The sequence below is a fragment of the Poecilia reticulata genome, chromosome 1, assembly GCF_904066995.2.
Source record: "Poecilia reticulata chromosome 1, P_reticulata-male-v2, whole genome shotgun sequence".
Taxonomy (NCBI): domain Eukaryota; kingdom Metazoa; phylum Chordata; class Actinopteri; order Cyprinodontiformes; family Poeciliidae; genus Poecilia; species Poecilia reticulata.
The window spans coordinates 11,099,632-11,121,391 of NC_088830.1; the positions used below are offsets into that span (position 1 = coordinate 11,099,632).

At 40.1% G+C, this 21,760-nt stretch overlaps 3 protein-coding genes across 4 annotated transcripts; 1 reads left to right on the top strand and 2 right to left on the bottom strand.

The window, feature by feature from the left end:
• Positions 1-999: 999 nt before the first annotated feature.
• dnajb1b (DnaJ heat shock protein family (Hsp40) member B1b) lies at positions 1,000-5,145 on the bottom strand. The gene is made up of 3 exons (XM_008404071.3): positions 4,726-5,145; positions 2,680-3,302; positions 1,000-2,203 (listed from the first exon to the last, which is right to left on the bottom strand). Exons 1-3 carry the CDS (start codon positions 4,934-4,936, stop codon positions 1,970-1,972), a joined length of 1,068 nt encoding a protein of 355 aa, XP_008402293.1. The 5' UTR covers positions 4,937-5,145; the 3' UTR covers positions 1,000-1,969.
• A 1,775-nt stretch (positions 5,146-6,920) lies between these two features.
• On the top strand, positions 6,921-19,258 carry tecrb (trans-2,3-enoyl-CoA reductase b). 2 transcript variants are annotated; one of them, XM_008403947.3, is made up of 12 exons: positions 6,921-7,026; positions 11,269-11,319; positions 14,468-14,519; positions 14,609-14,653; positions 14,756-14,859; positions 15,134-15,249; positions 16,443-16,548; positions 16,635-16,707; positions 16,796-16,839; positions 17,569-17,626; positions 17,849-17,937; positions 18,666-19,258. In XM_008403947.3, the coding sequence occupies exons 1-12, from the start codon at positions 7,012-7,014 to the stop codon at positions 18,837-18,839; spliced, it is 927 nt and encodes a 308-aa protein (XP_008402169.1). In that variant the 5' UTR covers positions 6,921-7,011; the 3' UTR covers positions 18,840-19,258. The 2 variants fall into 2 exon arrangements, with proteins under 2 accessions (XP_008402169.1, XP_008401975.1); XM_008403753.3 differs by lacking the exon at positions 6,921-7,026 and having other exon boundaries at positions 11,016-11,319.
• Positions 19,259-19,433: 175 nt separating this feature from the next.
• On the bottom strand, positions 19,434-21,193 carry ndufb7 (NADH:ubiquinone oxidoreductase subunit B7). The gene is made up of 4 exons (XM_008402775.3): positions 21,088-21,193; positions 20,864-21,003; positions 19,748-19,916; positions 19,434-19,597 (listed from the first exon to the last, which is right to left on the bottom strand). Exons 2-4 carry the CDS (start codon positions 20,973-20,975, stop codon positions 19,504-19,506), a joined length of 375 nt encoding a protein of 124 aa, XP_008400997.1. The 5' UTR covers positions 20,976-21,003; positions 21,088-21,193; the 3' UTR covers positions 19,434-19,503.
• Between the last annotated feature and the right edge of the window lie 567 nt (positions 21,194-21,760).

Here is a 21,760-nt window from a genome sequence, read left to right on the forward strand (position 1 = left end):
TGTTTTTCTTTACAATTCTTATATTTACTGTATGTCCAGAACAACTTATGTTTTTCTTGTTCTTTTGAACAAGAAAAACAAGCGCTATCATCTTCATACATCCCAAAATATTTTACTTTTGTGAAATTTTTCTCAAATTTTGATTTTAGTATCAACTAAGTTAATGTGTAACACTTCTAGAAGGGAAAAATGATTGTATTAACTCTTTGCTAGTTCAATAGAAAGCTAAATCTCTACCGTAGAAACTATTTCAGCAAGCTGTAAAGCAGAAGTGGGTCAAGAACCCTACTATCCCAACTGCACATGGAAACTGGTGGAAAAAGAAGCACAGTTCAAGAAAAGCTCAAAGACAGTGAGTGACTAAAGGTGTAAAACACCCTGTGGGAAAGAGGAAGTGTGGTATGTGGCAATATTCTCAGCACATTTCACCCAAATGTGGGGTACTGAAGGGCAAACCAGTAGTTTAATATCCGATTGGTCAAACCAAAGAGGAAACACTCATTACATGTTGGGAGAATAAGATATTTCGTGAGTGTATCAAACAGTTCACGTACTAAAAGGTAGAAGCCTAGGTACTGATTTCATCTTAAAATCACCTTTTGATGTCCAGGTCATTTTTTTTAATGTAAATCAAATATACACGTTTAAAAATTGGTTGTAAAGCCAAAGATGAGGCTAACTACTCACTATAAAGCTAATTCATGGACTTCAAGACGTGAGCACATCCTGGAACATTTCAATCAAGCCATACTTGGTCATTTTAAAGACTTCAAACTGGGGCAGTAATTCAACAAGGGAGAATAAATATCTATCAGGAAATGTTCCGTTTCCACCGCTCTCAGATGTGATACTACCTAATGAACATGTTTCAGTTGAAAACCTATTTAAATCACATCACTGGAGCTCAAAATATACATTTATACTTTTATTTTTTTATTAGGAAAAACAATATATACATTTCTTGAGGGAAACACATGTGTAAAGACAAGAAAAACAATATATATGTAAATATGCCTTTATTTTTTTATCATGTCAGTTTTGGCCCTCCATACATATGGAGCAAAATAAAAGTAATACTCAAATGTATTTGTTCCAGAGAAACTCATTTGTCAAATTAAAAGTATCTTTTGAAATGAACCTCTAAAAATATATTAAACATAGTATTCATTAAGCCCATGTTTCTGTAATAAAAATATTTACCGATATAAAATATTCCATTAAATGTTTTATTTGCAAGAGAAACGCCATATTTAACAAAAATAAAGGCTTTAAAACATTCTTTGTGTAGTCAATCAAGTTACTCATTTAATTTTCAAAACTTGTTTGATATGACACTTCATGGAAGAGCAAGATGAAGTCGGCTGAAGAAACCATTTGATTTCAAACACCTACAAACCATTTCATAGAAACATACAGGATACATTGGGCGTAAACAGCACCATTTTCCTTTTTATTGTTCTTAATGCAGCATTATTCAGAAGACAAAGGACAATATTTCATCTCGATGTCATTCTTCAGAGCGTGACCTGCTATTCTTAGTAAAATAAGCCGTTTTTCTACACTTATGTGTCAAATACATCTGTGCAAACCATCCACTGCAAACCTGGATGCTTAAACTTCATAAAAAAAAAATAAAGGTTACTCGATGAAAACTTATAAACAAGTCTGCAGAACAGTGCCACATGTAGCCTCTCATTTATTGCACAGTTTTCATGAAAAATATAAACTCACTTAGTAGACCAAACACCACACCGCACTGGAAACATATTTACAGTCAAGCCTCTGAAAAGCAGCACTCGTTCATTGGGAGCAAATCTCTCAAAAGTCTGTATTTACACCACTGAGGACCCTGTAATGTTCGGGGCAATCCAACCCCAGGAGTGTCGCTCTCTACGTCGAGTTGTGAACGTCCGTGTTATAATTCACGGGTAAAAAGATGTCGGCCCAAGTAAGAGTCCAGCAGTCGTGTTCACGATCGCGGAAGAACCTGAGCGATGGTGTCCCGGGCGTTCTTGCTCAGCCGCTCCGGGAACTTCACCTCGAACTCCACGATCAGGTCTCCTCGCCGATCGGGTCGCTTGGGGTAGGGCAGCCCCTCTCCGCTCACTCGTCGCTTCATCCCCGGCTGTACGATGTCCGTGGACGTAACGGTCACCGTCCTGCCGTCCAGAGTGGGCGCCTGGACCGTGCAGCCACACAAGGCCTGATGGAGCAAGGAGAGCAGAGAACGGTTAGCGACGTGATTCACCACAACACCGTTTAAAAACAGCGCAGAGTCAAACTGCGGTTTATGGAGGGATTATTGGTCGATGTCAAGCTGCGTTGCCTGCAAAAAGCAAGAAGACAATATTATAAATATTTATAATTAGGCTAATAAAATCATTTACAACTCACAGCCAGAGCAGATCAAATCTCTTCGCCTGGCGCTAATCCTGCATGCATCTTTGCGCTGCTTCCCGTTCAGACTGCTGCACATTTTGATTTCTGATGGCTTAGTTTTCCACCTGCCTTGATGGCTGCAGCTATGCGTTTTTCATATTTCAGCTAATTGTGACCAAAATAGAAAGGAGTGACCATATCTCATTTGACCTTTCCATGCTAAATATAAATTCTGTTTTTTTTTGCGTTTACAATCAAATAATCCCTCTAAATTAGAAGTTTCAAGTAATCCCGACTTACATCGCGTAGTGAGACCTTGGCGGTGTAAACAACGTCGGAGCCGTCCCGCTTGAACACGGGATGAGGTTTGTCCTTCAGCACAAACACTACGTCCGCTGGAATGTTCCTCGGCGTCTCGTCCCCTTCTTTGGCGAACGTGATCTTGGTGCCCTCTTTCCAGCCTCTCTTTATCTGCACCTCCAGGATTTTCTCCTCCGTCCTCGACGTTCGGCCGTCGGGGCAGAGCCTTTTCCGAGAGATCTTCATCTTTTTCGTGCAACCGTTCAGCACTTCTTCCAGTGACACGTTGAGGTCGTGAACCACGGGTGGGTCCTGCTGCTTCTTCACGACGCTCGTGTGGCCACCCATTCCACCCATGCCGGGGCTGAAGGAGCGCGAGAAGCCACCCATTCCGCTGGGGCCCATTCCGCGACCGGCCATCCCGAATTGAGCAAACGGGTCGTCAGTGTCCATGTCTTCGTCCATGCCGCCGTTACGAGCGCCGAAGAACTGCTCAAAGGGGTTACGGCCGCCGAAAAACTCTGCGAAGATGGCATGAGGGTCTCCATGGAAGGTGTAGCTGTAGGTGCCAGGTCCGCTGCCCCCTGTTGGTCCTCCTCCGCCACCACCACCGCCTTTTAGACCTAAATACACAACAGGAGGTTAACATTTCACCCAATTTTAATGTTGGGATGCTTAAGTGTAATTACTGATTGCAAAGGTCTCAAAAATACAGGAAATAGTTACTAATAAATCTAGCCTTGGTTTGGATTTTATAAAAAAAGGTCATAGATATGGCACCATCGAGATCATTTAAACAAATGCAATGAAATAGCAATTCAGCAGAATTGCTAATACATTTTCAATAGGGTTATTCTGCATTAATGTGGATTAAAGAAAAATGTGTTAAAAGCAATGTTTGCAAATACTTAAAAGTAAGGAGAATTTTGATGTTCTACGCCTGCATATTCCTGAATTGGTTGGGGAGCTTTATACTTGAGACAATATGGAATACAAGAAATGAGGATGAACACAAAAAATTTCAGGACGCATGAGTTTTTCTGTTAATATTTAGTTATGATGAGGCACTATTCATTAAAAACGTGTAAAATTATGCTAATTTTCCTTTGTTTCTTTTCTGTTCTAATCCTAAAAAGATACTAGAAATCATTTTTAACTATTCATTTTGTTAATGAAAGTGAATGTTATATTTTTCTATTAGTTTTAAATTTAACTCCAGTTATTTAAGATTGCTATTTTTTTATACATCGTTTGTCATATTTGGCTTGATTGTAGATTGCATTCTCGTTTCTGTGTTTCATTCAACTGTATGAAAACTTTTCTATAAATATATTGTGACTCATTGTAAGCAGACTCATGCCCACCATGCGTCTAAAAGCAATAACTAGTGTGATCTGCCAGTTTTTCAGCCCCCTCACAACGAAAGGTGTCCTCTCACACCAGTGTGAGAGCAGTTGCAGCTTTATGTCCAATTTGTGATTTATAAAAACATGATGTAACCGTGGCAACACACCACACAGGGAGCAAACTTTTGACCATCATTTTACTGTGTCCGTTTAAGTCAGTCGCGGTGTGGCGAGCACTTGAATTAAAGAACGTGCTAATCAGGTCACGGCTCTTTGCTAGTCATTTTGTTTTGGCAGAACTGTAAGTGAACTAACAGCAGGCTACCATCAGTAGCATCTTCATAACAACAATGTGGCTAAAAAGGCCTCTTCCTGCAAATATACAGAGCACTGCCAGTAGCACTGCTATTATTAGTCGGCCTACATTCCCGTTAGGATTCCAGCCGATTTATTATGGAAACAGGTCTGGGTTTGTCCCGTTAAGCAGGGCATTGGCTTTTAGTTAGCCCTGAAGGTAAAACTCACAATGAAGGACGAATAGAGCTCAAAGCGCCATGGCACAAACAGATTACCATTAACCACCGTTTGTCCCTAAAATGTTAACATTTACTTCGGCCAACACATCAACCAAGATTTTAATAAAGTTATTCTAACATAGCTGGGATTACTGAGCGGACTACATGTTCGAGATGATGCTTACCTTCTTCTCCAAAACGATCATATATGTCTTTCTTCTTTGGGTCACTCAAAACGTCGTAAGCTTCTGCAATTTCTTTGAATTTCTCCTCCGCTCCTGGTGATTTGTTCTTGTCGGGATGGTACCGCAAAGCCTGCTTACGATAAGCTTTTTTTATATCATCCTCTGAAGCTCCTTTCTTAATTCCCAAAATTTCGTAGTAGTCCTTGCCCATCTTGATTTAAATGTTCCCCCAAAGGTTGTCTGTCCGCGTCGGCTCCTGGTCAGGCGTCCGTCTCTACTCGGGCTGCTGCTGGAGTTCTGTACGTACTCTTTATAAACAGTGTGGAAACTTCCAGACGCTTCCACACGCAGCCAGAACCATCTCGGCTGTGACGCCACCAGCAAAGTCACGCCCATCGGGAAACGTTAACTCCCATGGTGCTTTCACGTGCTGTAGGAGATATTTTTAATTTCGGTATTTATTTTTTTTAAAACGTCATAATTTAAGCAAAGGTTCAAAATGATTCTCAAACTTTTTACAAGACGTTCCACGATGTTTTGCAAATACCGCGAGCTTTACAAACTTTCTGGTACAGCAGTAAAACAGAACTTAGACGTTTTTAGTTTTATGGGGAATTTAATATTACAACCTCTTGTAGTGGCATGTTCCCTCGGTGTTTGAATGTACAGAAATAAATACACTGTTATTAGCTTGTACGTCTGATATCAGTTCGCTTGGTGTCTGAGTAGTAAGATCTAGCTAATCTTAACAGTTTTTAAACTTGGAACAGATTAGGTGTGATTTGACATCATTCGCTAATCGAAGTTCAAATCTCAGAGGTAAATGGAAAGCAGCATACCATTTCCAGCACGTGCGCCTGGAGTACTAGCCACAGTTCATTTTTGTATTTACTATATTACAATTAATTATGATAACAATTTCTTCTGAGACAGCCCAAATACCAGCAGTGGTCATTGTAACGCATTTTGATAACCATGGTCTTAATTCTTGTAAAAACCACAAATTAATCCGTTTAATATACATGAAACAAAATTATATCATTGATTCAGATGATTATCATTTTAAGGGGGGGACCTCTTAAACCGACACCCTAAGCAACCTTCAACACAGCAGAAATGTCTTTTTGTACAAATCATTTGTGCAAAGAGGTCCTTTTGCTTCGACTCGGGCGTGGCTCATACCAAAACCAACTCTGCAGAAGCATGTCTGACAAGTTTAAGGTACACAGGAACAAGTTTACACAAAAGCTGTCAGCGAATAGCATTTTTTGAAGATTCGTCTTTAAATTTCTGTGGATTTAAAACTGGGGTGTGTAAATTTTATATTACACACAATTTATTAAAAAACAATTTCTTACATATGTTTTAATTGGCACCATGTGGTGACAAGTGAGTGATTATTTGTGAAAAGTTGGAGCTACTCCACCTCCTCCCAATGCTGCGCCAACCAAACAGAGCCAGGATGCGGATTTTGGTGCAGTCAATCAATCTTGGTGCTCTTAAATGGGCTAATGGCATAGGAACAACTTATCTGTCGTCTGTCAGGAGATGATTTATCAGTAATCTTCGGTGACCATGAGCATTCATGGCAGGCTTCCTTGTGGTGAATCAGCTGCACAGCAGAGACCAAGGGGGAGGCTCTGAGCAGCATGTACACAAGTTTGATTGACAGTGCTGAGATCACATCCTGGCTCTGAATTTAATTTCTAACATTTACATACCCCACCTGTAAGGAAAGTAATCACTTGTCAGGCCAAATATATTGGAGAAGGAAATTCCCTTTTTCTGATGGGAGATTATCAGATACTTATAACATCATGAAAGTAGGTGTCATTGTATCTGGTCTTTTTGAGGATTACATTGTGAACTTTTTCATTCTCATTCTCTCTCTTTCATTTTATTTAAATAACATTGAACTTTATTTGTGAAATACTTTATGCGGGGGGTATTGTACATGAACTGACATTTAACAGAAACAAGCAATTTGAAGGACGAAATTACCAACAGGAACACTGAATACGCCAAAAATAATTTCTTACAGTAAAATCCGAGCCAACCCAAAGTAAATCCTATTATCTCGCGCTAAGGCATCGCCTTTCCATTTGCTCAAATCTCATTGGTTACATTCGACAGTGTGGACGTGTTCGACTGACTTATGCCAGCCGTGATAGGCTGCCAGGAGCGTTTTGTACCCGCCCACGACGTCCTTAGCCACCGCATGTTTATACGCTGATTGGACATTGACCTGTCACTCATTCGAGATATTAAGGAAGAGCCACTGCCAAGATGAAGCACTACGAGGTAAGTGGTATCCATTCATTGTTAAACCACACTTGTTTGAGACTAAATTTAACAAACCTGGCTAGTTCTTAGCCTTCGCGTTACCTCTGTGTTTGGAAACCTCAGTAATTAGGTACCGCTATGTTACCATAAGCGGTGAAGCTTAGCCCAGTTAACACCGTCTACGATGGGTCTGAAACGATTTGTGGCCTGTTTCTTTTAGATATACAGTATACATAGTCTTAAAACCTTGTGCACCATTAACAGAGTGTTTTTCAAATCGGAATCCCTGAATTTAATGTAGCATTTGGGCTTAACAGAGACATTGTTTGTGCAGGAAAGGGTTTAACAGCATCGCCATCTCTGGCTGGGATGATTCATGGCGCTCCTTATCTTGCTCAGTCTTACCCAAGAATGGAGGTGAAAAGTCAAAAACACAACCTCAGCCCTTTTCCATAAATCTACATTATCTGCAAAATTTACATGTAATCTATATTCCAAACTTTTTTCCAATTATTTTAACTTAAAAGGTGCTCATAGAGGGAGATTAGTAATACATTTCATGGAAAATATACATGTAGCTGGTTCAAAATGTAAATTTAGCTAATTTATTACTAAAATGGTAAAACAAGTCTTTGTCATAAGATTCAGAGAAGCTTTCAGGACTAGAAGAATAACACCAGCCCACAGGTGCATCAACACCCAAAACCCATCAGACAGGATCTGAAGTAGTTTGGCAGAAACTGACACAACTACTGGTTGGTCTGCTCCATTTTCTTTCAGGTGACAAATCTGGATTTTTGGCACCTGTAAAAAAAGCAGTTTTCAGTTGTAGCTGCGCTGTGCACCTAAATAAAGGGATAACAGTGAAATTAATTTTCACAGGACATTAGAAGACGACAAATACAACAAGATTAATGTTGGTTAGATTTATTTGCACATACATCAATCAGGAACATTATAACCTCTGAAGAAGTGATGGATACTGATTACCACTCCATTGCACTTGTTAGATGGGCTACTTTAATGCTTGATCACGGTAGCTCTGATTGTTGAATGCAACCTTGTAAATTAATATGAAGTTCGTTATTTGAAACAGTTTATCTGTGACTCCTCCAAACAGTCTGACTGTTTTGTCTTTGAAACAGTTTAACTTTTAAGGGGTCAAGCTGAGCTGACGTGACTGTTTTTATTTATCCCTACTTTACTTTTCCACTTTTTAAAAACTGTTTTCAAAAATACATATGTTTAAATTCTGTGCCTGATTTGCAAGCATGAAACGGAGGGATAAGGCCTGAGAAAAAATACTTTAAAAAAGTATTTTTTAAAAATAGGTTTCACTCAGAAATAAGAAAAAGAGGGGTAAGCGTGGGACTGAATGATTTTTTTTTTGTAGCCATCTACACAATTCTTGAAAAAAACCTATATATATACATATATAATCTACTAGTATGCAGTGGTTTAAGAGGGGGGAAAATTATAAAAAAGGGACTAAATAGTGAATAGTAATAACAGTGCTGATTGGCAAAAGACATGATTTTGCTTCATTATTAAAGCCAGATGACAATGCAAGTGTAATTACACATAAATTATTTGTTAAATTAATACTTGTTAAAGTTTTCAGACTACGTTAGAGCAGAATCCTTAATTTCAGTCAATTATCAATGTGGCTGATTTATTTCTCACATCATGTTTTGTCATTTTTAGAGATAGGAAAGAGAAATGTGTTGCAGTGACTCCCCTAACCCACAGGATGCAGTATGTCTACACTTGTATGAAGCACATTATCTCTACACTTTCTCTGCAACATCAGTTTTAAAATAAACGCCAGGTTTTACCTTGGAGAAAAGCTATAAATCCAGTCGCTGAACCGTCGACATCCACTGTAGCAATTAAAACTGAATTCTCCGTGCTTCGTCCTCGTGCCCACAGAGTGCATTAGCAGCTCCGACTGTCAGTGTGACAGGTTTTATTTGGCTGAGACGAGGGAGCTGAGGGGGGAGGTACAGCAGAGTTGGCCCAAAGACAGGAACGGGGTTGTTACCCCAAAGTCACAGCTGTGGTGTCGTGTGTCCTGCTTGCTTTGTATGTGGCTCTTTATTTCTTGTAGGCAATAAAAAAATAAAATAAATCCTGATTTGAAAAGCTAAGGATACTCATTTAATAAAAATGACGTATGAAAATAATTCAACAAACAAGGTTCATCAGTTTGTTGATCTGGTCGGTTAATTGGTTGTAACTTTGGGTGCACTGATTACAACTTTGTGGCCGGTCACTGATTTTTAAAAGGACATGGATATTCCAATTTAGTTGATACCAATTTTTTTTTTTGTCTAAATAGTTGTTTCATATAAGCAACAAAGTTGCTAAGTTGGCAACAGGGGAATAACTATCTTTAACTACGCATGTGCAGACAAGACCTGGTTGACGGATCTATCGAGATTGGTATGAACTGAGTGCCAATCTTTCAAATTTAAGAAATTCGGGGCCGATTGTAGCGGTGCGCCAAGTTATTGGCCAGCCGATTTATCTGTGTCGATTTCCTTAATTTTTTTGAGATCGGTGATCAGCCGATACATTGTGAAGCCAACTTTATCCACCGACTGTATCTACCTCAGCAAAGGTGTAAAAATCAGCCACTGTCGTCTTCTGATTCCCTTAAGAGAGGTTTGACTGACAGACCGGCCCACCAGGTCATGTCTGCACTTTTGTAGTTAACAATAGCTGCCCCACTGTTGCCAACTCAGCAACTTTATTGCTATATTTAGCAATACTTCAGACAAAAATATCTATCAATCGGAATCGATGCACCCTAGCCATTTCATTGGTGCCGTCTTAGTTGTAACACTAAAGCAGTTTATGAGGAAGTTCAACAGGATTTTAATGACCCATCCTATAAATGTTAGTAGGCCTATCACGTTAACAAATTTTGCTTTACGATAAATTGTTCCAACAATAAACGAGAAAGTTGTTTCAAGACCATTTTCCGGTAATGTAAAAATGGCATAATTGTGCATATTTTCCCCTTGAGAGACCAATAAACTTTAAATTTGTAAATAAAACTTGACACTGTAACTGGAACATATTTTAAATATAAAAGTAAACAAGGAATAATGTTGAAAAAAACAAACCACACCCGGCTGAAACCATAATAAAATGGATTCTGATGTCTCTAAAATAAAATTGCAGAATGGAGATTGAGTTAATTTTAATTTATTATTTATTGATACATGCTTTGATGATTTTTTTTAATTTTTTTTTTACATTTTGATTTAGTGGAGTATATTATGTTCTTAAAGTTACCCCAACCATTTACCCTGAGAGAAAGTGAATTGTATCTTTTCCCACATTTTTCAGAGAATTGGGAGTTTTATCACTTCACAATGCTGGGAAAAGTTAAACTTTCATGTCAGTGACGGCTTCGAGAAATTTACTTAAGTTTTAAAGTCCAACTCACTAAAAAGCCTATTAGAATTTGACGGCACTTAAACCAAGGGAGTGTCTCGGTTGGCCTCTGATTAAACCCATGACTTCACTGCCCAGATCCGTGTGGGGTCAGTTGGGAGAAGGCTTGATGGGCAGAGTCACTATGAGATGTTTATATTTAGCTGTGGAGAAGAAGACAGGGTCAGGCTGGTAAAGGGAAGCGCTGTTTGTCGTAATACCTCCCTTCTTTCCTCCCTCTACCTCACAAGTTGAGATGTCAAAGGTCGTAGCCGTCCGTTTTTAGGGAATAGTTGTGTTTCCAAGCACAACCCCTGCATGTCAGGATGGGAGTTGCATGAATTAGAGGTTTCTTTTGTCCAACATGCGTTCAGTAAACGATTTGGCATTTGGGATGCTTGGCATGTCTTTGTATGCAACTGTCCCCGCTCATGTGGACGGCGTCTGCGCCGCAAGCGGTCGGGCGGCTGTTAAATAAAGTGAGAGGTGGGCAGAGAGCTGAATGGAGAGGGTGGGGCTGGATGAGGAGGAAGAGGGTGGGGATCAGGGGGGGAAGCGACAGATTTATTTCCACAGCTGAGCGCTGCTGCACTCTTGTCCGTCTCTCGGCGTGGATCTGGAGAGGTCGGTGCCGATCTGAGGGGAGCAACGGGGGGATAAACTGAGAGCAGGTGGAGCAAAGGAGACATGGATGCCTTGGCGTTGGAGGCCAGCGGGAAAAAGGCTAATAACGCGGCGGGGGCTGCCGTGCCAACGAGTCAAGCCCCGGCAAAACGCAAACCTGCAAAAAAAGCTAAAAAGGCCGTTGTTTTCTTTGAGGTGGAGATACTGGACGCCAAGACCAAGGACAAGCTCTGCTTCCTGGACAAGGTAAGAAGCTCTTCAAGTTCAAGGTTTTGTTCATTTGATTTCATGTTGAGATGACACAGCTGGTCATGCTATGATACCTACAACCTTTTAAAAACCTCTATTGTATGACTGTCCCTGTGCAGCATGTGGTCATTTATCAGTAAAAGGTCTGTGTGTGGGAAATGGGTGTTTTCTGGAACATGAAGCAATGGTCTCTCTCTCTCTCTCTCTCTCTCTCTCTCTCTCTCTCTCTCTCTCTCTCTTTGTGGGCATGTATCCCAGCCAGTGTAAAGGGGACACCCTCTGGAGTGCTTTTCATTCATGGGACGCTGCTGCATGCTGCGTTTAGTTATCCTGATGACGGCCAAAGGGACACAACACATTTACAGAGAATCATTTGATGATTTAGACCTTGTCTGTCATGGAACTGACCTTTATACAAGGAGAACGCCATTGTTGAAAGTAAAACCCCAAGAATTCCGTTCGCAGTTGGCCAGAAATCATCTTGGGAAGACATAAACATAAGGTGCTCTGGCCAGATCAAAGCTAAACTAAACTTTCTTCCCCCACATGCAGTAAAGTTATATATAGCAGGGATGCTTTGTTTATGTAGGAACAAGGATTTGTTCTAAAAGCAGGACAGGCCTAGAAAAAAAACTTATCAGGGACTTTAGACTGGGGGTGAATGTTCACCTTCCAACAAGACACCACATCCAGCAAAGCTACTAATAGTTTTTATCACAGCAGATTCATGTGTTATAATAGTCCAGTGAAAGTTAATTTACAATCTGTGGCAAGATTTAGGAGTCGATGTTCGCAGTTCCCTCCAATCTCAGTGAGATTGAGCTGTTTTATAAAGAACGGACAATCGTCGTTCTGTAAAGTACTGACTCAATGAGGCTGTAAACGATATGAAAGTCACACATTTTAGATTATTTAGTTCCTTTGCATGAAATCTTTATGGAAAATATTGAAGTCTGTGGTAGTAAAGTGACGATGTGGAAAAGTTCAAATGATTTTAATCTTTATGCAAGGCGATATTTACTCCCATCATGCAAAGCAAAATAAATGGCTTTATTTACCAGGCAATAATGGTGTATAAGCTGTTGGTGGCTTTACAACTTTAAATGAATGTTGTACTTGACTTGTAGTTCTTTTTAAATGGCGCCTAATTAAAACACAGAGCTACGCATTAAAAGTGATTTAATAAACCCCATAATCAGCGATAGTTTTCAGAAACCACAAATATTTTTTTTATTATAGCACCTTAATAAGTAAAAAGTCGAGGTTTCAGAATGGCCATCACAAAGCAACATTGAAAATGGACACGGTTGCATCTGTCCTGTCAGAAGAAATGGGCCAAAGTTCCAGCCAATCATTGTGAGACTCTTCTGGAAGCAAACTAAAAACATTTCAACCAAATCATCCAGTTTAGAGGCAATCCTACCAGACGCAAAATAAATGTATTTAAACTTCTGAACCACAAGAAAGTTGGGGTTCAAAGATTGTAAGAGTCTTTGACTCTTTTTACTTATGACATTTAAGTCTTTAGAGTCACGTAAAAGTTACAAAGTCTTCCAAGTTTCATTGCTGTGAATCTCCACAGGCATTTGTGAGATTTCCTCGGACGGATGAAAGGATATCACATTTACATGTGCCATATTCATTTTGATTGGAGATGAGCAGCTTGTTTTACAGATTTATTTACAAGTATCCGTGCTTGGCCCGTAGTTTGTTGTTAATATGTTAGACGGATTAATTTTGTCGCTGCTTGTGCTCGGAGAGATTTGGTGTGTTGATGGTGCTTGGATAGAGTTTCACTAACCACACTCTTGGTACCATCAGCCAAAATAAACTCTCTTTATTAAAGGCTACGTAGTATGAGGTGCAATCCTGGACAGATTAGACCTGGTTGTCGAGTTAGCAGAGTTTCTATGGTGATAAGAGTCGCAGTCTTATCACCTCGAGGGAGACGGATTTGGTTGTAGACAGATGGGCTTTTGGAGTTGACACACTTCCTAGATTAGAGCTAGAGTGACCAGCTGAGTTAGAAATAAAACTCAGGAACGTGTCTGGATCAGTGTCCATGAAGGACAATCCTTCAATACACGAAGCCTCTAGAATGAAGGCACAACGAGTAAGTTTTTAACATTTTCACTTCCGATACGATGCAGATATTGCAGCTTTGAGTATTGGTCGCTACCAATATTGACCCAATACGATATTGGTGCGAATCATTGATACTTTTTTAGAAAAGGCTTGATCAAGTGATATTACTCAGAGAGCAATAGTCAACAACGGCCGGAATGAGAACAACTGACCCATTTATTATGAACCAACAGGGTCTGTGTGCTGCTGGGACCGACTAAATACTGGAGCAGAGTACTTGTATCACAGAATTTAGATGCAGGCCGACACAAACCCAATACTCGTTTATTGGCTGATACCTATTTCCGGTATCAATATCAGATCAGGACACCCCTAACAGAAAGCCCTTTTCACAGAACCACGAGAATGTATCTTCCAATCAGTACAATCAGAACTTCTCTGTGAAGAAAGTCCCATATCTCTGTACCTCCATTAGAGCCCTGCCCAGCTTTGCCAGTCAAAACACAGCAGGATCTAAGTTGGGCATCGGCTCCAGACCAGCAGTGGAACCCTAGAGGTGGTTTCTGAAATCCAACAGCAGCGATGTCATCCTGCTGAAAATACTTGGAGGTCCCGGAGAGGTCACACACAGAAGTTTGAGGGAATTGAAACAAGATGTCTGAAACATGAGGGGTTTACCACTTTCACATAGACGTGTACCATGTCTGCTGTTCAGGAACTGGGGAATAGTTTTTCTGTCTAGGAGTATAGCTTGCATCAAGAGTTATGGAGGGTAAAATATATGCCTAAGAATATTGATCCACAGCGAAGACAAACAGGACTGTTGTCTGTGTGTGCTCCTCATGACTTCATGGAATAAAGGACGGGTGTTTTTGTGCGTCCAGACTTTTTGAAACTCTTTAACACCAGCTGTTTGTTAGCCCACATCCAGGAGGTGTTTAAGCGCAGTCGGAGCTAAATTTACCTCTAACCTCCATCATAAATGGAAAGGGGATTATGAACGTCCCCTTTGTGTGGGAGTGGGTGTCCCTATGTTTATTTACTGTCATGTTATTTGCAGGTCGAGCCAAATGCCACCATCGGGGAGATCAAGTCCATGTTCCACAAGAGCCGTACGTGTCGTTTTCCTGCTCCTTTGACATCCAGCTCTTTGTATTCTGCCTTTACAATGACTGTAAGCTAATTACCTCTCCCGTTTCAGATCCTCAGTGGTACCCAGCCAGACAGTCCATTCGTCTTGACCCCAGTACGTCACTGTTAATTTGATCTAATTGAAGCAGGGCTGGTGGGAGCTTTTCGCTCATTCCACTGCGTGAATCTTACGTGTTCAGTAATGCAATCGTTTCAGAGGGGAAGTCCCTGAAAGACGAGGACGTCCTGCAGCATCTCCCTGTGGGAACCACAGCAACCTTCTACTTCAGAGACCTGGGAGCTCAGATCAGCTGGGTCACAGTGAGTTCAAAACACAAATCAGCTCCAACACGTTAAAAGACACGAGCGAGTGACTGAAATCAGAGTTCCCGCTGTGAAGTAAAGGTGTTTAGGACTTAAAGAAAAGTCCCTGTGTCTTTGATGTGGATCTGCTTCAAGGATGTTCTCATGAACATCCTCCATGTTTTTTTTTTCCTTCTCTTTTTTTCAAAGCTCCCACAATGCATATATTCCAGCTCCACCTGTTAAAGTCAAGATTTTGTGGCGTCTAATCTGTTATTCCTTGTGTTTACAGGTGTTTCTGACAGAATACACCGGCCCTCTGGTCATCTATCTGCTCTTCTACTTCCGGGTTCCCTTCATCTACGCGCCCAAATATGACTTCACCACCAGTAAACACTGGGTTGTACAGTGAGTGTCCAGTATGTTTTCCCCATGCCTCATGGGATTAGGAAGAGTCCTTTTTTCTCACTCAACCTCTCAAAACATATCTAAACACAGTACCTGCTGCTGCCACTTGGGGGACATTTCTACTAGATTTGTTTTTCCATTTGTTGGCATCGGTCCATTTTAATCTAGCGTTTCATTTTCTACATTTTAATCAAACAGTGAACTGAAAGGATTTAAAGTGTCAAACTTGAGGAGCCTTTTTATATTTCATGTCTTTCTGAGAGCTATGGGGACTAAGAAACTTATTTTGTAGAGTTTTATATATTAAAGGAAGCTTGTAGAAAGCAGCTGTAGCAGGAATGATCAGTATGAATGTGATGCAGAGCAGTGGAGGGGTTGAGTTTATGCAGCTGCAGCCACGAGATGGAAGCAGGAAAAGTTTGGCTTCAAGAAGCGTGAAGAGGGAATATTATTGAAATCCAATGTAGAATAAATGAACAATCATTTGAAAGGGTTTTGTAAATATTTGGAGTAACCAACAATTATTTTCTTGATTATTCTATTGATCTTTCTGACGTTTAATTGGATAAAAATAAACGGCAAATTCTACAGATTTTTCATTTTACCACTTTTATACAATATTATAAATACATTAAAAGATACAAGATAAGCAAATAATTCAGTTCCTTTTTAAATAGTAAAATACTTATCTAGTTGCCTAAAATGCAGGAGCAGAGTGTTCCCTTTTGTGAACTGGAATCGGGTGAAGATATGGAGTTGAAGAGTTTTGGATAAAACACATTTACAGACAGACAAATACGGCTTTTTTAAAATCTTAAACTGTTTTTTTTTTTTTTCAGCTGATGGCTTTTTTGCGAGTCTCTGTACCTCAGTTAACGACAAGTCAGCTTACCAAATTAGTTAACAATAACGGTTGCATCCCTAACCTGGAGAGAGTCCAAACGGCCAGATGCCAAGTTGTCATACAAGATGAGGCAGGCAGATGCTGAACAAAGGCTGTGCTTGTTTCCAGGCAACCTAACATTCAACAACACAGTGAATCATAATGAGATTTAGTGGGTTTGATCTCCTTACATACGGTGAAGAACATCAGCGCCTCAAGGTTATAGTTCAAGTCAGCTCAAGTACGGACAGCTCTTAATGGGTCCTGGTTTGAGTGGCAGGTGTCATCCACTCACGTCTCCTTCTTTCAGTCTCGCCTGTATGTGTCACTCCTTCCACTACGTTAAGAGACTCCTGGAGACCCTGTTTGTCCACCGCTTCTCTCACGGAACGATGCCGTTGCGGAACATCTTCAAGGTGGGATTCACTGAAACTCTGTCTGATCTCATCGCTCGTTAATTTCTCTGACACTAGAAAAAAATGAGTATTGTTGTCGCTTTCAGAATTGCACCTACTACTGGGGCTTTGCAGCATGGATGGCTTATTACATCAACCATCCGTTGTACACACCACCCAGTGAGTGTCCATTAACATTGTGGCATTTGGTTTAGCTACACATGAAGGCTCTGTTTTTGTTTTTCTTATGTTAAATCTTCTTTTTCAGTATACGGAGAACAGCAGATCAGACTGGCTCTCATCATATTCCTGGTAAGAATCGGTTTCCTCATCGCAGCTCTTCTGATGCCAGTTCTGGTCAGCAGTGTACTTTCATTCAGAGTTGGCATGAATTGTATTTTAAAGTTTATTTTCAAGATGGACTTGAAAATACAGAGTCAAATATACCAACACTTCCTGTAATCTTTTAAAGGACATGTTTCTTGAAAAGTTGCACCTCAAGCACACACTTGTTGTAGCAATCAACAAGACTGGTTGGTTTTAGAAGCTTAGGGTGTTTACACACAGGATAGTCCAGTAGACTCTGTTCAACTGGGGACCAAAATGGTGGCAACATGCACTTACGTTCAACAAACCCTTTGAAAAACCTGTTCCTCTCCTCACCTGTGGTGGCGCTGCACCAAAAACCTCAGGAGACATGAGCACAACTTCCTTCTTCAAGAAATGTACCCAAAAAATGGAATGATGTCAGATTTTAAGTTTCTTTTGTCTTTTGCCATTTCTCACACCAAACCAAGACTCACAAATTTGCTTTGGTTGTATTTACCCAGAATGCTCTGCGCTATAGTCCGTTTCCGGCTTGATACATTTGAAAACTTGTTGAACTTGTGCTGTCGACAGAAATACTTTTATTTAAGAGTCTTCAAGTCCATGGAAAGCTTGACCGTTGGTGGTTGTTGAGTTGGTTTTTAAACTTCTTACCTAATTTTCTCTGACATCTAAACAAACGCCATGTAACGCCTTAAATGCTCTCGATCACAGTTCTGTCAGATCGGGAACTTCTCCATCCACATCGCTCTCCGGAACCTCCGTCCACCAGGTGAGCACATCCGTCACTTCGCACTGTCCTCCAATTCAAAAACATATCAATGAACTTTTTGGTGCAAGTCCTCACAATCTTGAGCTGGATTTCTCTCTGGACAATACATATTTAAAAACTAAGCTTGCAAAATCTTCAGTTAATCTAATTTTACTAAGAGAATTGGATCAGTAAAGAGATTTCAGGTTTCAAATTTCCTCTCTTTTTTTTGTGTGAATCCAGGATCAAAGACCAGGAAGATTCCCTATCCAACCAAGAACCCCTTCACCTGGATCTTCCTCCTCGTCTCCTGTCCCAACTACACCTATGAGGTAAAATGGTCTCGACTTTTTTCATGCTTGATAAGTGCTCCAAGTCTGTGTAGTCAGAGCATAACGTAGTAAAATTATATTTGTATTGATTCTCAGTTGTCATTATGATATTGCAGTTTAAAATAACAGCTTGGATGCAATATTTAGAGGGTAAATTCTGTTATTCACCTTCTGAATAATATGAATTTAGTGATCAGAATCCTAACACTCAGTCAGCAACGTAACAATGTTGCACAGTAAATGAAATGTCTGCTGTTGAACTTTTTCCAAATCTTGAAGATAAACTCACTTATTCAGGAATCCAAAAAGCCTCAATTCATCACTTCTTTGGTCATTTGATATACAATAAGGAAGCTTATTAAAAACACTCATTTTGCTTGAATAGTCCTGCAAGCGATTCACTGCCATCTAGTGGTCAGACTCATCCTCAACAGGCACAAGTTTACCAGTTTGCTAACTTTTTACCCCAATAAATAAATTTGTTGTATTTGTCAGCCTTTAAAAAATAAAAACAAATCTAAAAGCTCCTCACTTTCTCTATGAAAGTGAGAAAAAGCTTTAATTGATCCAAGTCTAATGTAGATTTTCATGGCTTAATCTCAACATGGAGAATGTGAACTCGCTTCTTCCTGTTCGGATTTGAGTCGTGTGTGTGTGTGTGTGTGTGTGTGTGTGTGTGTGTGTGTGTGTGTGTGTGTTATCCGTGACGGCATCTGTTCCTCCTGCAGCTGGGCTCCTGGCTCGGCTTCACCCTGATGACCCAGTGTCTGCCGGTGGCCTTCTTCACCCTGGTGGGTTTCATCCAGATGACCGTCTGGGCCAAAGGGAAGCACCGTAGCTACCTGAAGGAGTTCCGCGACTACCCTCCGCTCCGCTCGCCCATCCTGCCCTTCGTCCTGTAGATCCATCACCAACAACTACGAGGACGTCGTCCTTTCTCTAAACCTCACACTGGATTTAGACTGATAGATTCAAAGCTTGATCCCTTGCTTCCCTTCCTGCTTTAAATTCTTGTTGTGTTGAGTAAAAATGTAAACTAGTTTTTTTTTTGTATTGCAGACAAACTGTTCTGTTCTGACTGGTTTACTTTCGAGTTTCTTTTCCCAGAGTTGCATTCTTCTAAAAACTGCTGTAAAATATGCAAGTTTAATTTTTATTGCCTCAAGCTGCAGATTTCTGGTGTTTTTTAGCCTGGAGCGGCTGGCATTGAAAGCATCTTTGAACTCTCACCTTGAATTGCTTAAGAATCTTAAAATCTGAAACTTGACAGAACTGAGTTTTGTTGTCTGAGGTAATTTATTAAAAAAACCAAACAAATCAAGCTTTTGTTTCTTTGTCTCGTCTTAAATGTTTGTTTTTGGGTCAATATCTTTGAATAATGCTGTAAAAATGGCAGGCGGTGGCAATTGTCCTTGTAGAAAGTGATGCCGGATTCAAGTTCTTTTTACTTTTTGGATATTCACACAGTAAAAAAAAAGTTTTTGGTTTATATAGAGCTTGATCAATATTGTTTAATGTGAACAACAGCAGGTGTATATACAAGGAAGCAGAGTCAGGATTTTCTCATCATGCAGCTTCGGCCTCTGCCTTGGCCTCAGTCCTCTTCCTCCTCAGCTGGAGCCTCCTCTCCCTCTCGTACTCCTTCATACGCATAACGTAACTGCAGGCAGGAAGCACATATATTTACTCTACACCATATTGAAGCGGTAGATCTTTTAAAATGTAAAACTCCAGCATGTGAAGTGTGTGAACCAGCAGCATCGCAGCTTTCCCTTAAGCAACTTGGAAAATGTGACCAGCGGACACTTACTCCTGGTGTTCGCAGTAGTCCCAGTCGTGCCTCTCGTGCTTGCAAGCCAGGAAGTTGGGCCAGTTGTCCCTCTTGCACTTCATGAGCTTTATCAGATGGTGGGCACAGTAATCTCTCTGCCCCAAAGGCAGCTGCGCCAGGTTCATCTGTTCCTGGGTTGCGATCATCTCTGAGAAAGAGCAACTCGTTTTTAGTTGAGATTCAGCCGCAGCAGGTTGTTTTAGTATATTTTTTAAAACAAAAACAAGAATCTGTAGTATTATGAAAAACTGGTCTGCATTTCAAGGTTTCTGCAACACTGTCTTTGTTCACGTTCAGTTTGAATTAAATAGTTTTACAACCTGCTAAAGATTTACTGTGCACCGACCAATTATTTTATGCTGACACAGCGGGAACACAGAACGACATAAAGAACCTGAAATTGAAGTTAAACTACAATAAATACATCCCAGGATTTATTAAATAATTTTGTCGGTAGCCTGTAGTTATTTATCAGGGCACATTTAATTTTACACCTATATGCATGTTTGCAAAGGAACAAAAAATGTTTTTGTTCTAAGTGTTTTCACGTAGTTTTGATACACAGGAAAAAGGTAAACAACATAACACGTTTTTATTTAGGGGTGTATTGATCAATCAACCCAATGGTAAAACCTGGATTCATGCTGATGTTTTCATTGATCAGATTTGCATTTTAATTAATAGCTAATTGATTGCTTAGTCTTTACCTGAGCATAAGATGTAACTGTAATTTAAGAGGAATCATTTCGTAATTGTTTATGATCAATTCGCACTTTCTAGGTTTGAATTTTACCCTCACTGTTATAGATATTCACTAAAACATTATCTCCATGCTTTGTACCCTAGATTCCCAACCAGATGCATTCTGGTTCATTACAATATGCTGTAAATCTTTCCCAGCAGAAGGTAAACCGTTTTCTGGCATTCAACATGCTAACATTAGCTAGTCAACAGGGCAGCTTCGTTCGTGACTCCAAGGCTACATTAGCAAGAGCTAAACCCCAAGCTAACTGACGTGAAATCCCTTTTAGCCTGAAAACACCTGCTTAATAGCTGCAGCTCAGATAAAACCCGGTCCAGTCGCTGCACACCGACCTCTCTCCTTCCTCTCTTCGAAGCCGATCTTCGGGTCAAACTCGAACTTCGTGGTAGGGTCCGGTTCGGTGTCCCTTTCGGTGATATACCGCTTGGCCAGGTGAGAGCCCATGGCAACGGTGATTCAGGCACACTGGAAGCTAAAATTAATATATCACACACTGCTGTTACTCATAAAAAATGAAATGTTTACAGAAATAGTCTGCAATCTGCCATTCGGTCACCTCCACAAGCCCCCTGCATCCACTTCCGCTTTGCTTCAGAACTTAACGTCACAAAAACATTTTTTTTACCGCCACCTACAGGAGGGAAGGTGAAACAACAGAACACTGTTAGACACGAACAAGATATTATTTATGCACATTCGACTGTTTTCTATTGGAAAAACTTTATAATTCACCGTGAATACAGGTATGGACATTTCATCAGAAGCATGTTAAATAATAAAATGGGAGATATTTTCTTTAAACTGTTACAGAACAGGGCAGCTTCGTTCGTGATTCCAATACAAAATAAAATTTTGTATTAAAAAATATACTAAATATATTTATTATATAGCCTATCCCACTGGCATATTTTGTTACAGATCCTGTGTTATATTCCTTGTTCTATCTTTATGTTTATAAAAAAAAAATATATTTTTTTAATAAAAAACCCCGAAACAAATTAAAACACATTCACACACTATTGGATAAGTTGTGCAAAATTATACATGCCGTTTAATAATACTAATAACCTAATATTCGTTTTTTGACCTTCACAGTAGTCATATTTCTAGACCATCATCTATGCTCCTTTTTAATGACAAGGAGGTTCACCAGTTCTGTACTTGGACAAGCTTTGCCGTTGCTTGTTTCTTAAAACTGTTGCATTTCTCAACATTGGCAAAGTTCATGA